General features: G+C 46.1%; 1 protein-coding gene across 1 annotated transcript in view; it reads left to right on the top strand.

The window, feature by feature from the left end:
• The window catches only part of LOC108570640 (ubiquitin carboxyl-terminal hydrolase 48-like), a 55,151-nt gene that overhangs the window by 9,208 nt on the left and 29,589 nt on the right, over positions 1-16,354 (top strand). The window contains exons 11-12 of the mRNA XM_017932525.1: positions 6,765-6,872; positions 8,832-8,938. Coding sequence (XP_017788014.1) covers positions 6,765-6,872; positions 8,832-8,938 — 215 coding nt within the window. The remainder of the gene's footprint in view (positions 1-6,764; positions 6,873-8,831; positions 8,939-16,354) is intronic.

Here is a 16,354-nt window from a genome sequence, read left to right as displayed (position 1 = left end):
GCCACTCGCCACAGCCTCGTTTCGAGAAACGGCCGCGTCGATATTTCCTTGACCGTTCCGTCGCTGATTGTTCTATCGCCCATTTTTTCCTCTATCGACTCCCGGTTCTCTCGTTCTTTGTCGTCTTGTTTAAATGACGGGGATTTTTAGCGGGACCCACGGCTGGAAGACTTTGTCAGGCTTGTCGGTGGAAATGAGAACAGAGAAGCGAGTTAGAAATGTCCCAGGACGAGCTTGCTTTTCGATTATCTCGGTGTGGTGCAGGAAGAATTGTTACTGATTGATGAAACAGTCGATGAGCGATGGTACCTGGGTGTCGTGAAGCGTTTGTGTGATTCGATCAGAAAAAATGAACGGCGTTTTGAGTGAATTGAGGAGATAGAACGAAATTCGTAAATGAGCTGAAAGTCATCCTAGAAATCAGATTCCAGTGATGCTGTGAAGATTGGAAAACTCGTTAGCATAGTAAAGAGGTCTTAGAAGATTTTTGAGCAGTTTAGTGTGTCGAATTCTAAGTAAAATTCACTTTCGTATCTATTCTCTGAGTAGCCTTAGCGACACTTAGGATCTCCACAAGCTACCTGATTTTATTCATTTGATTTATAGAAATATTCCTAGGCTCCGGCTAAAAACAGAGTCCTCGGACTCCTCCAAATACGGTAAAAAATTCTTCTCGCACATGCTTTTAAGATTCCTCGAACGTTTGAAGAAAGGGTGTCGCTTGGAGTCTTCGATTTCGCGGCGGGTTGCTAGCTCTCTCTCGGCTTCCAGAATCGCGCGGGTCGGGTCCAGGGTGGCTGCATACCGTGATCGTCGAAGCATCGTCCACGGATTTCGTTTTTACCACGGCAAAAGGCTCTTCTTGTTTGCTCAGGGGGATTTCTCGGTCGCTAGATAGCGTTCCGGCCGCGGAACAAGAGACGTGAAGAGCAGAGGGTCCGGACTAAATTTACGCCGGCCTGGGTAGAGCGCGTAGTTGACCGACGGACTGCGGCAGGATGTCGATTATCGACGGTTTTTGCCCTGATTCCCCCCTCTTTTTTTTTCCCTACTGGAACGCATAATTAGCTTTCGTTATTCTAGCGCGTACCGCCGGCTTCCGCCCGCTGACAACGAAACGCGTCGCCTCGCCGTCGTCTTTTCCTCTCTTCGCCCCCCTTTCACCACCTTCCCTCAGGAAATTACGAAATCTTGCACGTTTCCCTGGCGATCGTGCGGTTTCGCGTTTTTCCATCGATCCCTGCCCATTCGAGATAAGGTATCCGTTGTTTCACCGCGGTACACTTTGGTGGATCTCGTTGACGATCGTTTGGAACCTGGTTCGTACACTTTGTTCGACTGAATATTGGCTCTGGATTAGGTGACCACGTTGACTCGAGAAAATTCGAGAAACGGTGAGGTTGTACGGGATAAAACACAGAAGAGGAACTGGATGCAAACTCAATTATGACCGGGGCAAACGTAAACCCGGCCTACAATGATTTAATGCACGGACATTCCACGGAGGTTCACGGCGCGTAGCTCGTTCGAAAAAGCGATCCTCGCCTCTTCCTACCTCGAGGTATTTACAAAGTTCGCTGTGTAACGAGGCTTCGTTAACGGTACGGGAAGCAATAATCGCCCGAGTTGCAGTCAACCCACATTCCTCGAGTTATTGGCGAGGTGGATCCTCGTTGGTGAAGAAACAAGGGAGATTCCGTTGGTGTTCGACGGGGAATACCGTGATTTTCGACTTGTAACGTCGATCGAGGTCGAAAGAAACAAGAAAAAAAGGAGAGAAAAAGAGAGAAAAAGAATGGAAACAGCCGTAGAATCGATCGTGAAAGAGAGATCTCGACACTGAACGTTCGATTCGATCGAGTCACGTTTCCGATCGTGATCAATTAATCGCGCGCTGGTAAAAAAATTCAAATAGAGCGAACGGTGAGCCTTTCGCCGAGACCTCGGGCTTGCTAGCAGGCGAGATTCGAGGCAAGCGATCCGACCTTCGTTAAATAGGTTTACCTTGACGCGATCAATGAAACCAGCGAAGCTGAAAAGCAGCGTCGGATCGAAGGACCCACGGCTCTCTTGTACGTGCACGATTCGACAGGGAATGCGTGAACGTGACACGTAATCCAGTTGCTTTCCAAATTTTGTTACTTCTCGAAACTTTTCAGAGAAAGATCGAACTGCGATCTCGATGCACCAGTCCAAAGATAATTCGAAAACATTTCTCAATGTTTCATGCCTCGTAGAATACAACATCTCTGATTTTCCTTCCAACTTTTCTTATTCATTTATTTTTCACGGATCTTCGTCTTCGTTTAGAATTTCTATTTTCACTGAGTTACGTCCGCGAAGAGAGTATTATCGTTAAACGAATCGAAAGAAATCCATCGTGGCCAGCAATACCATACGAAAAATCGTACTTCCGCCACAAATCCACCAATTGACACATCACGGGTTCACCGTTCTCCACGATCGACCGTTGGAAAACCTCGCGAGATCGCGTTTCCATCGCGCGGCAGCGCAACAGGGGCTCGAATACTGGCCAGAAGAAAATAATAGAAGCAAGCAAGTATGATCGGTGGTGTCGGGTTGGATAACGAGCCGGATGATTTACAGTTTATCCTTACACCTCCATTTACGAACCGAGGAGGAGGACGCTGTGCGATCGCTTTAAATTCGCTCTCGTTGATGCAACTGGTCGCTGTCGTTTCATCGAAAAGGGCAAGGGGAGGTGGAGGAGGAGGAGAGAGAAGGTAGAGGAGACGGTCTGTTTCTCATCATCTCTCGAGGCCCTCCGTGTTCTCTCTTCTTATTTTCTGAATGTCCCGCGGTATCGAGCGCGCAACATTGTTTTTCTCCCTCCTCGTCTTTCCGTCCCTCATCTCTGTCCGTCCCTCTGTGGACAGGCTTTTTGGGATTCCTTTTTTCCCTTTTTCTTCTTTTTTTCAACATGGCTGGACACACCGGTGTGGACCTTTTACCACGGACACGTACGCCCTTCCTCTCCTCTCTTTTGCTTCTCGTAATGATCGCAACGCTCCGATGCACAACAGCCTCTGGAGCTGCATAACCGGAGGAGAAGGAGGATGCATCCTCTCCACGTACAACGATCGTGTTTGCCTCTGTTACGCTACCCCCTCTCTCTCTCTCTCTCTCTCTTTATTCACGGTTTATGCTCGATTGTTATGTTATAAATTATTATCGTGTTATTACCGTGGTGGTGCTGCAGCGGGCGCGGTTTCGGTCAGGCGGCCGAGCGACGGCTTTTTTCCCGTGAAATCGTGGTGGCGAGGGGTTTTGCGCTCTTGTGGGGAGGTTTGTTTGTGGATGGTTAGAAGAGTTGCTGCTGTGCCAAGGCACGACGGATCGCCAGTTTTTCTCATCGATTCAGGGTTGTTTCGCGGTACTAGGAAAAATTTCTAAGTAGCTCTGATTTGCGATTCAGTTAGCTCGGTTTCTGTTCGAGTGAACAGATTGGACGAATAACGAGGTTCAATTTGATCTTCTTTTAATCCTTTGTTGTAGCTACTCTTGGCGATTTTATTTAGTAACCTTTCGTAACTCGAATATTCTCCGTTCGCGAGGAGAAAAATGATGATTTATCATTGATAAATTTCACGGTAGGGAAAAGTGGAAGTTTGTAACGAGGCTTTATGGAGACCGGAAGTGGATAGTTGCGATTTTCTGGCTGTAAGTCAGCCGATGTTGTCGCGCATGGAGGAGATCCGGGATCGTTTAGTCAAATACCATCGGCAGAGGCGGTAAATCAGGGAAAACCTGGGGACAGTCGTGTGTTCCCTTCTTCCCCGTCCGGAAGACAAATGTCAGCGGGGAGTTTGAGGGCTGAGGAGGGGAGGAATCGTCTCGTCTGTCTCTCTCTCTTTCTTTCTGGCCGCGTAGATGCATGGTCTCGCGGACGGTAAATCAAGTCCTGGTGATATTAAAAGGCCGCTTATACGCGAAAACACAAGATTTATTTCTGCTGAAAAGGAGAACCGACAAGAAATCGCTGTATACGGCCCGCCCAATCAATGGACAGGGTGAACTGAGGACGAATGGGGACCGGATGAGACGAAGAAGGATCGAAGAAGTGAGAGAGAGAGACGAGAAGGCAGAAAAGAAGATCGAGGAAGAGGCAAACGCACGCGGAGAGCTGGGAAAGCTGGACGATAGTCGAGGAAGAGGAGGATTCTCTTGGAATTAGAATGAACTTTTTCCTCTCTTCTAGGTTTCTCTAATTGCAACGTACATCGTTACTACACTTATTCAGATCGGACGATCGTAAAGGATACGTGTAATCAAAGTGAAATTAAACGTGGAACCAGTAGAGAAGAACTATTGGCACGTGGACAATCGACGAAAGTAAAGTAGAGGAAAAAGGAGGGTAGAAAGGATGGGGAAGGTTATCGAGGGTGTTGGCGAGTGAAACGGAGAGGATATTCACCCCCTGTTTCGGTCGAATAATCGTGTCGTCCTCGTCGAAAGCGGTTTGCTCCAGCTAATATCGAGCCATCGCCCACATTCAAAGGGATGTCGGGGAAGGAACGGTATTGTTGGTCCCCTTCGAGGCGATTCTTCTTCCCGGCTTGTCACTTTTTGACGTTGCTAATGAAAAGATTGCTGTATCAAGGAATACACGTGAATCGAGAAGATACTTTATTTACCTCTCCTCTCCTATTCATTCCACTTTATCTTTTCCTCTTTTCTACGATCTGTTCGATCGGAAGTAAAGAACGTTTCGCAATTTTCGAGCCGGTTCGAGAATACTCCAATTAAGCGAACATTCGTTGAAAAGAGCAACGCGAATCGCAGCCAGATGATCCGCATACCAGACGAGATGTCTCGATACGTCTCGGATATCCTTGTAATCATTGCGGTTTACATGATCACTGCGGTCGAGATATCATTATTCAGTACCGGTGCGTAATATCCTGCTCTATGCACGAATGAGCCTGGAGACAACGCGAAACCCTGCAAGACTTTAATCAACACGAGGATCTGATAGCCCACGTCCCCGACAGTTGCGCTCCTCTTTCGAAAGAAAGAAAAAAAGAAAAAAAGAAAAAGCAAAAGAAGAAGAAAAGTACAGCGTAAAGAAGGATGTTCTTTGCACTCTGCGCAACGACACAGAACGATTTCAATTTCATGCTCCCGCTTCGTGTTAACCCCGCTGGTTGTTGTGGCTATGGTACAATCGCTTGCTTTTCCTTTGCCAGCCTATTTTTCCATCAACGATAGGCGTGTCGGGACATAAATTGACCACGCTGATTGCAAATTGCACGTTGAAGCGCGATTCCAATAGCGAAGAGATTATATCTCGATCGTGAGAAAAAAAAAAAACGAATCGGCAGAAGGTCAAGTGGAGTGGAGATTATCGGGATATTTCCGAGCGATTTCCTCGAATGTCGCCAGTGTGACCCTTTCCACCACTTCCTCTCTCGCTGGCCATAACCACCCCCTTGCACCGCAGGAGTTCTCTTGTTTTCCTCCTCCATCTCCTGGGAGCAATAATCGCCGCGGGCCGGAAAAATTCCGCGACAGAAGTTAAACAAAGCCTCGAATGAGAAATTAAAAAAAAAGGAGAGGATACTCCATGTCCAGAAGTGGAGGAGGAAGGGGGGCACATAGAGGACACGGACAACAGTGTCCCTGGTTCGACTGTAATAAGGGTGACCAATTTTCTCCTCACCCCTACTCGTTCGACTGTTTGAACAAGCCTCATAATTAATACGCATACTCGCTTCTGGAAAACCGGCTCGAGGCTAGGGAGACATTTTTTAAATCCTCCGCTACGGATATTTGCTCTTCCTCGCGGTTTCCGCGAGCTTCCTGCTTTCTCCTGCTCCTTTCTCCCCGACCCCCCTCTCGTCCACCCTTAAACGCATGGACGAATTTTCTGCTCTTTTTTTCCCCTCTTCTTTTTTCAACGATCGACTCTGAGGTTTTTAAACCCCTTCGCGCTCGTAATATCGAGTCGGAATCGCGGCAGAGATTACGTGATATCTCGTTCCAACGATAAAGTTGCAGATCGCTGGAAAAAGCTGAATTTTTCAGCAGAGAAGAGAATCTCTGAAAATAGTTTCGTAATTTTACCGTTTAAACGACGATATATTAAAGATAAGACGTGCATATGTGAATTCTTCGCATTTTTCGAAATGAAAAATCGTGGAGGGTTTAATTATCGTCGTTTCCATTCGGAAGATCCAGGCAGATTTTACTGGAGCTCGGTACGATCGCGTACCTGACTCGTTTCGCGGGAGATATCTGTCTTTAAGAGCATTATCTGGATGGTGGACGGGTAGGGAGACGGCAAAAACCGTCCGCCCCCTCGTGGTATGTGAAAAATGATGCACAACCCCAATCCCCTGACACATTCTCTCCACCCCCGTGATCCCCCCCTCACGGAATGTCCCGAAGGAAGCAGGCGTTCCTCCTCCTCGTCGTCTTTCTGGTCCACGAGCCCGAAAGACGTGTCACGGACGAGGTTGCATTATTCGAAACGATTAACTGGCTGACAGTGTTCCGTAAAAAATAATCCTGAAAATATATTTTTAATGCCTGGGGATTTATCGTCGTCGTTGCGAATGACAGTAGAATTCGTGGGGAGGCAATTGGAATTTTAATAGAGTTTCTCGTCCATCGATTGTGACTTGTTCGTTTCTAACGATTTTGCGAATTGAATTAAGAACAGAAAACGTTTTGTTTTTTATATATAATAGTTTTTTTGCGATGTTTAACAAGGATTGAGAGAGGGGTTTGAATTTTTCTTTCAGATACGCTGAAATATTCTCGAAAACACCACCCATTGGTATCAGGAACGGTGTTCTTCTCTGCGAGCCGCACAAAGGACTGCTCTATTCGCCTAGCATTACCAATGATCTGTAAGTAAAATTCTTATTTTTTATTTTAATTCATCGAGCATACAAAAGTCAGCTGAGATGATCTTTCTCGAGTTTCTTTTAAAAGAAAAGTATCCAAATGGGAACGTTTCTTTCGAAGAAGTGAATGTTACACTTCATCCTTCTCAAAGTTCTCTCGCATCTCTTGACAACTGTATTATAAAGCGAAAGTGCGTGATCTCTTGGCACAGCTTTCTTCCTTTCCCCGTCCTACGAATACACGTGATGTGATGGATACACGAAAATGTCACCAACACGCCCCCGGGGCCAACGTGGCAATCCACCCTCTGACCATTATGCTAAACCATTGTCCACTATCTGCCTAAGATAGCCGACGGCTCGAATCTGTTCACCCTATGCTCCATCCAGACTGTTAAAAAATCATTCTGTTCGTCAATCTTCGACCTTTCGTCTACTCCTTCCCATTTTTTTCAATATCTCTCATTCGTTCGAATAGAATTTTTCTACAATCTTCAGACATTAATTGTATCTTTCTGTTCAGTCGTGTAATACGAAATATCAGATTTCTGAATAAACAGTTGAGATCAATTGAGCGTTGTGGAAAATTCCGTCTTTTTTTTGTCGCGTTCACTTAACCCTTTCGCTGCACGGTGTTTCGATCGAAATAACGGGAATCATATTCGACAACGCGAACGATATGCCGTGTACGTTTTTTTCTACCTTCTACTCGAACGAGAATTTCTCCGATTCCCAGCCCTTTTTCTCCGGCTGCCTCCACGATGCATCCACCATTATTCGAGCGTTAGGCAAATACACGAGAGGAGAGAGGACAAGCTCGTCCGCGCGGTTTTTGCCTCGTGAAAATTCAAATGAGACCGCGCGGCATATTGCGCTGAATCGAAATTAATGTCGCGCAACTAATTATCGGTCGAGTGTCAGCATCTCCCGTCGTATCGCGTCGCCCCCATATATTTCTCCTCGTGTTATCCCCCATCGTTAATTTTTAATCGCAACCCTCTCTCGCCTGTGACAATTCGCCGATTGGTATCGCTTCGACGTTCTCTCGATTCTTTCCAACCGGAGGAATTTACAATTCGCACCGAAACACATTTTCACTTTTTCCATCAGTTTCTTCTCTCGTGAACGCCTTTGAATCTCTCTCGAAGTCGCGTTTCAACGTTCAACCAAAGCAACGATAGCTATGGCGCTGAGTTTTTTTCAATATTCCCTCTGTACACACGTAATGTTCCCATTTGTGCCGATAATTGAACCGAGAAAATTTTCGCGATCACGAGTTACCTACCGCAATTTGTGTCTCTCTGTGTGTGTGTGTGTGTGTGTATGTATTCGCGTGATTTTTCAAAAGCGTTATCGATCATAGAGCGCCGCGAGATTCCGGCGTGTGGTGCTGCACGAGCTTCAGGAACCACGCCAGGATCGGGCGAACAATTGCGAGGCAAAAAGCTGGAGCCGGTGCGCGGCAAGAAATTTCTAATTTGCGGTATAATTAAGGGAGACGTGGCAAAAACCGTCCACGGATTCTACACCGTTGTCGGAAAATCGCGAATTCCACCTTGCGAATATATACGCCCCTGGGTCGGATCGCGCAGCTCACAATGCCGATTCCCCGTTGTGTGCGTTTCATTATGCGCCAGCGATTGTTGAGTAAATAATTGATCGAAGATCGCTTAAATATGTTGATCAACGGGGGGCGGAAGGATGAAACGCGTCGGTAAAAACTGCGGGAGCAATTGTACCGAGAAACGTTTTCTGCGTCTCTCTTTTATGTATTTATTATACGTGACTGTTTAGTTGGATTAAAATCCACGGAGAGGAGAAAAAACTGTTGCGTTATTTGATAACAGAGATATACGAAGTTACGAGCATTTTATCGTATTTTTTTTTTTGTTCGTTTTAATTAGCTTTTATTTAATAAGCTGCGCGTTTTATTTCCTGCACGGTGTATTTCAATTGTTACAGGTATACTATAGTGACAGCGGAAGAGTGGGCGAAGTTGATGCAGTTTTACGACGTCGATTATCCAATCATCATTAAGAAACGCGAGACAGACTTCGATACAGACCCGAGTGAGTACTTGAGATACAACAAAAATGTTCAATCATCAACCGTATATAAACCGTCGCAAAATCCTATTCACATAACAGCAGAAATAAGAAACGATATTTCCACTTTTTTATCCATCTACTTTCGTCGTTACAAATGATACAGTAGGCTCGTTTCGCCGAGAGTGTAATTATACGTTAATTAGTTGATCAGAAAACAGTGTTAAGTAATTAGGGATAATTCGAGGAAGGAAGAAGTACTTAACTGTTCCTTGCATTTTCGTGGCTGGTAAGAAGAAAAAAATGACAAGTAAATAGATCGATCCTAACGTTACGATTATCATTGCACATGGTGCCACGACGATCGCCGTATCAATTTCCTGGTACGGTGCAGAGATCCGAAGACTGATCGCGCAATTAACGGCTTTCTCTTTTATTCCATCCTGGGACCGTTCGATCTTATCGGCAATTAATTTTCGTACGATTCCGGGGGGGTCATTATGTAAACGATCGTCCCTAGGCGGATCGTTACCGCTGCTCCCCCATGTGTCTCCTTCTTTTTCCTCTGTTCGTGTGTATGTATATGCGCGTGTATACACACGAGACAGGTCTAATTATCGGTACACAATCTCTCTCACGAGCACACATACACACACACACACACACACACGACACATCGTTCATCTGTGCTACGAGTGATTTTTCCTTTTCTCCATTTTTGTGTTTTTTTTTTTTAAACTGGATCGTTCAATACGCGTGTAGGATTTATTTGGGGACCTGAAATCGCGGCGGCAGCCGCCTGTGTGTTAGCCGAAGACATTTCTCTTCGCGACGAATTTCAACCTGCAACCGGATCTCCCGATCCGGTTTGAATTTATTTGTGACTTAATCGAATCGAGGAAATGGCGGACAGTTTGCTGTTACAGTGAAATTGCTGGACGTTTCTTTTTCTACAGGCTGTAAGTAGCTTGCTAATAGGGATAGGAATGCTTGTACGCTGATTGATCGAACGTTCGATGCTTTGATAAAACGATCGTCGTTTTCACGTTGTCGTTCCCTCACGTTTCGTCAATGAACGTGTGTGTATATGTGTGTGAAAATTCACGTCGTTTCTCTCTGTGTGTCGCGCACCCCTATAGTTATGCTAGCCCGAGGAATAATGCCAGAAGACATTAGCCATTGATTTACATAAATACCCCTGCCCGCGGTTGTTTCATTCCCTCCTCCGGGTTGCCAGACCCCAAATTGTGTCTCATTATAATTAAGAAGTATCCTGAAAATGAACCGGCGGAAAAACAGGGCCAAGAGAAGAGACGAGTGGCGGTGGTGCCTGGTCTAAATGGGCTTCTAAAAGTTTCTCGCCCTTGGTCTTTCTCGGTTCGATCCAGGAATTCCTTTCATTGCTATGAATTTCATTATCTTATCGTTATTTCTTCACAACATTGCGTTTGAAAAATTCTAATAATACTAACAACTAAATCGAAACCGTTTAATTTCATCGTACAGTCATTCTTCGTATGAAACACAGTCGTTCAATTCTGTTGGACCTACCACAACAGGGCTCCCTCCTCCATTCAGAGGAGGAGTTTGTCCGTTTTGGTCGTCGTTGATCAGATTTACGCGGCCGATTGAACCGGCCACGCGCGAGCAAGCCCACTTTGTCGAACGAGTGATCCTTGTCGTCTGGATGGCAGGCAAATTGGGTCCCGAAGGTAGCACCAGGGGGATCCCGTGGACCGATGTTCACGTCCTTCGTTCGCGCACCAGAGGTACCGGCGTGTCTTTCGCCCGTTCGAGTATCCCTCTAAACATCCCATTGTCTTGTCCGTCTCTCGGTCGCGGATGGCGCGGCTTTTTTTCCTCCACGACATTTGTCAAGGCTCTGCCTCGCCGGGAATCGTCTCCACCAGCGAGATGGGGTCATTTGAATTGCAAAGAGTGGCTACTTGAATAGCCCGGCGTATCCGACTCGGGATATCCAACGGCCGGATCGCGGATCGCCCAGATGGAGATGTCGTTTAGGGTTAAAACTAAAGAGTGATTTCGTGCCTCTTGATCTACATCCACGATTGATCTTGTCCTTCGTGCTCTCTCTCGTTCACATTTTCGACCGAGGTTTTCTTCTTTCGGCACGGAACGATAGTGAGTCGGTTTGTGGTTAACCGAAGATAGTACAGTTTTTGGAAATGAAACTTTTATTAAGGGAAGACACTTGTTCTTGGTTACAAATCTCGTGAGAAGTATGTGCAAAGAGCAAGAGTTTAATCCATATGGATATCATTGTTTTGTAATTAAACACTGTAACATTGGAACAACGAAACTCGTCAAGATGCATCGTTAGTAGCGGTGGTAAAACAGATATCATTTCCACGAGAGGAAGCTTCTAAAAGACGTTTCCACAGTGGCTCGTTAGTCGTCGATCGTCTTCACCTTGCCATTAACCGGGTGCAGTCGCACGAGAAACATCTCGTTCCCCGGTTTTCCAGTAGCGTCGTCATCCGGGGATGCCCGGAGGGTGGTATTCAATCGCGTCACCTCCGGTTCTGTCAAGCGGCTCCGACGAACGAGCACCCAGGGTTGTCGAGTGATTGATACGAGGTTGGACGGTGCCTAATGTGCCTCGGTGAACGACGAAGAAAGAAAACTGAGAAGGCGGTGGATGAGAAAGGGAGAGAGGACCACCCTTCGAGGCTTTAAGAGTGGAACGATCGTCCGGCAGAGGCTCGTTAGTCAGGGCCGTATCACTCACCAAAAGCAACCCCCGATTTTTTGCCCAAGTTGCTGCTGGACCGAGTACACTCGCGTTCTCTTGCCTCGCTTTTGTCCACTCGGGACGTGTGCCCTTAAAACGAGCTAAATTGTCTGTTTACTCTGGACTCTTGTCTCTTCTAACTGCTAGCAATCCTCTTTTGTCATCTGATAATCCGTGGATAATGAAATTCAACCCTCTCTCTGTGGCTGGATAATAATTATGGTCTTGGTGTTTGTTACTTGGTTACTCTGTTGTTAATTCGTGATAAAAACACTTGGAAATTATTTATATTAAAATTGTCATCTCGGTTTCTACAGTCCCGTTAGTGCTAACAGGCTTTTTCTTCGACGAGCCCCTCGTCCAGCAGCGAAAGGGTTAACACGAAGGGAGAAGTTGGATTAATTATTCCCTTATGGATATCAGAACGGGCAAAAAGTATTGCTCCTGATTCGTTTTCAAAGGGTCCTCGTGGTCCTTCGTTTTTCTACACGTTCTCGACTTCGAGATCGATTCCCAGGAAGCGGGACTTTTCAATGCAATTAAAACTCTCGGCGTCCACGGTGTTTCGATTCCATGAACGACAGCCGTAAATATCGCCTAGGCGGCAGCCGGTGCTACAAATCAGCCAGTAGCTACGGTACTGTGCTGTTGCTGTATCGCAAAACCTCCAGAGAAACGTCGTAGAGACGGAGAGCCACGCGTAAAGGGGGAGGTTTTCTGGGCATCGCTGCCAAGTGAAACAGACGAGAGAGAGAGAGAGATGGTCTCTCGGATTAATATTCGGACGGCGATTTAGATTTAGAACACGAATTTGCTGATTAGTTTCCTACGGCATCGGTCGACCACGCTGCACCACACCACTCCTTCCATAAATGCTGAGCCTGGAGGGGTTGCCTCAGACCGCCTTTTGACTCGAGATTTAGTCTCGAAACGAACGGAGGTGGGGTTCAACTTACCAAGGGTCAAACGCTTCAGGAGGGACATTTGTTAGCCTTTCCCCTGCGCGCTGCGACAAGTGCGCCGGACACGTCTTAATATATGCATTCACCGACCAATGAACACGACTTTACGACTTGTTCCATGGGTTCGTTGCTTGCTTTGGAAAATGAATTTCTGTTTCGAGGGGAATTTGATAAGAGACTTTCGTTCAGTTTAAGACACAGTACTATATTTTCACAGGTCACAGGTCTCGAAGGGTTAAAAATTTTACGAATCAAATCGTGATATTTTTCTCCACTCTCTGATATCAATTTTAACACGCTAGACAATTCCGCTAAACTATCACGCGTGAATAGCGGTCAGTGAGAGGACGCGTAAACGGCGACGTTAGCCACGGACAATTAAAAGGATTCATCAGTTCGCGGCCGGAGAAAATAATGTCGTAAATTAAAGTGGAAGTGGAGCAGGAGGAAAGTCGGAGCGGGTCAAGTTTCGAAGGGTCGAATTAGCGACGTCCCGCCGCTTTCTCGCTCCTTCTCTCTTCTCTTATCCTGCAGGATATCCCCACTTGTCTCCACGCGACGGGGGGGTTCTTTTCCAGTAGGATTAAATGGAGCGCCTAGATGACCGATGCTCGGCCATGCTCTCGCGAACGAGAGAACGAGGGGTGGTTGGAAAACAAGATAAAACGAGGATAAAGCTTCGCCTGGAAACTCTCGCCCTTCGCCAGTGACAACGGCTCCAGGGTGTCCTGCGACACTGACAGCAAGGAGCCTTCGTTAATCCAGAAGCCTAATCGTTTGGATCGCTTCTCTCGAATCCGTTGTCCTTTCCTCCTCTTTTTCTCTCCTCCTCCTCCTCCTCTTGGGAGAACTGAGAGACTGGGGAATTTTAGGTCGTTTGCAATTTTCGCTCTTCACTTATCCTGGGCACCTGAAAGAATTATTAATTGCACGAATGTTTATTTGTTAATTTACGATGAATTCTAAGATTTTTCATCGGCACAGAAAGGTACCAAATCATCAAAAATTAGCAACTCTCGTTGACAACATTTTCTCGGTACGTGACGAATGAATTTGAAATTTTCTCCACCGGTTGGAAAACTTCGATTCGCAGTCGGTTACACGGTGAAATTTCGCAAATTCATCGCGGTTCTTCGAAGATGTGTTTGCCCGCTTAAAACAAGCCGTAAACCGCGACTCTCGTTTAATTAACCCGGCGATCGAGGATCCATTAGGGAAGCGAAGGGGTCCTCTCCTTTCGATTTTCTCGAAAGTGAGGCGGTCCCGGTTGCGGAAGCGGAAAGCCGCGTGTAATGCCCGCTTTTAAGCCCCGATTACACGCGCAGCCAGCTCTCTCTCGTGTAAGAGGATTATATTTCGACTTTGTTGTGGCGCTCGAAGACGTTCGTTAGCGAAATCGTTACGGCGACGATCTTCTCCTTCTTCGACGAGCGTCGTTAGAGAAACCGCTGCTCCTTGGATTTCTCTAAATTCCTCCTCTACCCGTCATCTTTAACTACTGTACGACGATATCTGTCTCTTGCGCGCGAGGCGTATCTATCTTTTTTACTCCTGTTTGCTCGAGTGAAAGAAATTTCGAACGATTCGTAGGATCGGAATGAAATCGTTTCTCGGTTCACCAGAGGTGGGGAAAAAATCATTATTTACTTGGTGGCTGTGATCAGAACGCGGCGGAAGAACTCGAAGCATATTCGAGGGTGGCCGAGTGTGCCTCGCCGAGGGGCCGGGAAGCATCAATCTTTCATTCACGAGACGAATTCGAGGTTATGAATGAAAGTCGCCTGGACCTTTTAATATAATGTCGCGCCGCCTGTCCTCGCGCCTAACGTGCCTTCGATTTTGATCGAATACCCGAGAAATTTCATACAGTAAGCGGAAATCTCTGATTCTCCTAACTCGTCAAAGACAGAATCTCCACATTTTTTTCTTTTTGTCGTCTCTGATCTGTTGGAAATTTGTAAAGTTAGTCGTTTCCCCATTCGAAAGCTGGAATTGGTCGGTTCTTCTCGTAATATCTCGGAGTGCAGAATTTCGAGACAAATTGACCGGGTTGCCTAGAACGCTTTTTCTGCCAAAATTCTGATTGCCCGGAGAACGAGTTTCCCAGAAAGACATTTCGGAGGGATTTGATTTTCTGGAACCGAGCGAGAAGTGGAGAAGCTCGTCGATCATCCGATTTCACGGAGCAGTATGAGTTTCCTGCATGCTTCAGTCCCGCCCAATCCTGTTTCCTTCTTCTCTTTTTTTTTCTCTCTCTCTCTTTTCGCTGATTTTTACCCCGCGCGAGCTCTCCTCTCGCGTCTTTCTCCCTTTCGTCTCACTATTAAGCCGATCCCCTCTCGTCGTCGCTGTGTCACGGCAGCGTCTTCCTGCGGGACGTCCGACACGGCTGTCCGTGTGTTCTTTTGATTTATCGACCTTAATTAGTCGAGGATTCTATGAAAATTACTAATGCGCTGCCCACATCGCGTTTCTTTGCTTCTGCGTTTCGCCTTCGAATTTGCCACGACCAGTTAGGACTGTTTGTCAAAAACGTTCTCGTGAAATTTCGCGCGTCAATTTTTTTCCGGCCTCTGCCCTCTGGTTTGCGCTCTGCGGAGTGGCGAATTTTATTAGGTGTAGGAAAGAGTTCGTTGCTTCTACTTTTGCTGTGTGTAAAATCACTTCGAACCGAGGTATCTTCTCACTCTTTAGGTGAATTGGAAAAATGGACACTGTACACTTGTCAAGAAAGCTTGTCACCTTGCTGATACTGACACAAAATTTTTACCGCAATAGAATTTTTTTTTTTTTTTTCAAATAAAGATCGAAATCGAATTTTTCCGAAAAAGCAGGGATCTCTTTTTTACGTCTACTCTATCTTCGGTTTTCTCAAGAGAAATGAAAAAAGAATTGTTTCTGTGAATTCCACGGTTAATCTGAAGACTCAGGTGCGTAGTTCCCCGATTAACTCAGGGAATAATGGAAGATCAGCCTGTAATTGGTTCCTTCGATGGTAATTGAAGTCTCCTCTGATTGTTCCATGGGATTGTACCCAGTGATCGATTGTACAGGACTTACGAAATCGTTCGATTCCTCTAATTAGACTTCTGATACAGATTTCATGGATGGTACAAGGAAAAGGACGAGTACGTTGGTAGTATCCTTGGACTTCCAGGTCGAACAGCGTGCAGAAGTGGAAGAAAAGTTCGATTCGTAGCCCCACGAGGGATTTCGGAATTTCGTTTCCATGCACGCGATAAAATCCGAAGGAATCGAGGCTCAGAGCCCAGTCGACGAAACTTCACTCCAAGCAGTCGATCCCAAGCCCAAGTTTTTGCCCCCTTTCGACGCCCGTTTATGGTTTCACTGCCCTCGGATGGCACTTTAGGGAAATACAGTCGAAGAGCGAAGCTATCGACAACCGGTGTACAGCCTATCGTGTATTATTAGCCAATAAAACCCACTTGCTGTTTGCTCGAGACACGCTCTCCTTCAATTCCGTTTTCCGACTTACATTTCCTCCACTTTGAAACTCGTTCCCCTTAGCTCCACATAATTTATGAATTATTAAACCAATCTCCCATATTTGGATCGCAATTTTACCTTTCGAAAATGATTTTATCGATTCCAGTAAAATGAAACTGGACTAACCCTTTCGTTCTTTATTAAAATAGCGAGATATGACAAAAAATGTTTCACTTTTAATGACATAATTAGTTCAAAAATGCTTTCAAAATGATATTT

The sequence above is a fragment of the Habropoda laboriosa genome, unplaced genomic scaffold (assembly GCF_001263275.1).
Source record: "Habropoda laboriosa isolate 0110345459 unplaced genomic scaffold, ASM126327v1 scaffold101, whole genome shotgun sequence".
In the NCBI taxonomy this organism is placed as follows: Eukaryota; Metazoa; Arthropoda; class Insecta; order Hymenoptera; family Apidae; genus Habropoda; species Habropoda laboriosa.
The sequence above is the reverse complement of the archived record's forward strand: the minus strand, read 5'-3'. Positions and strand labels throughout refer to the sequence as shown.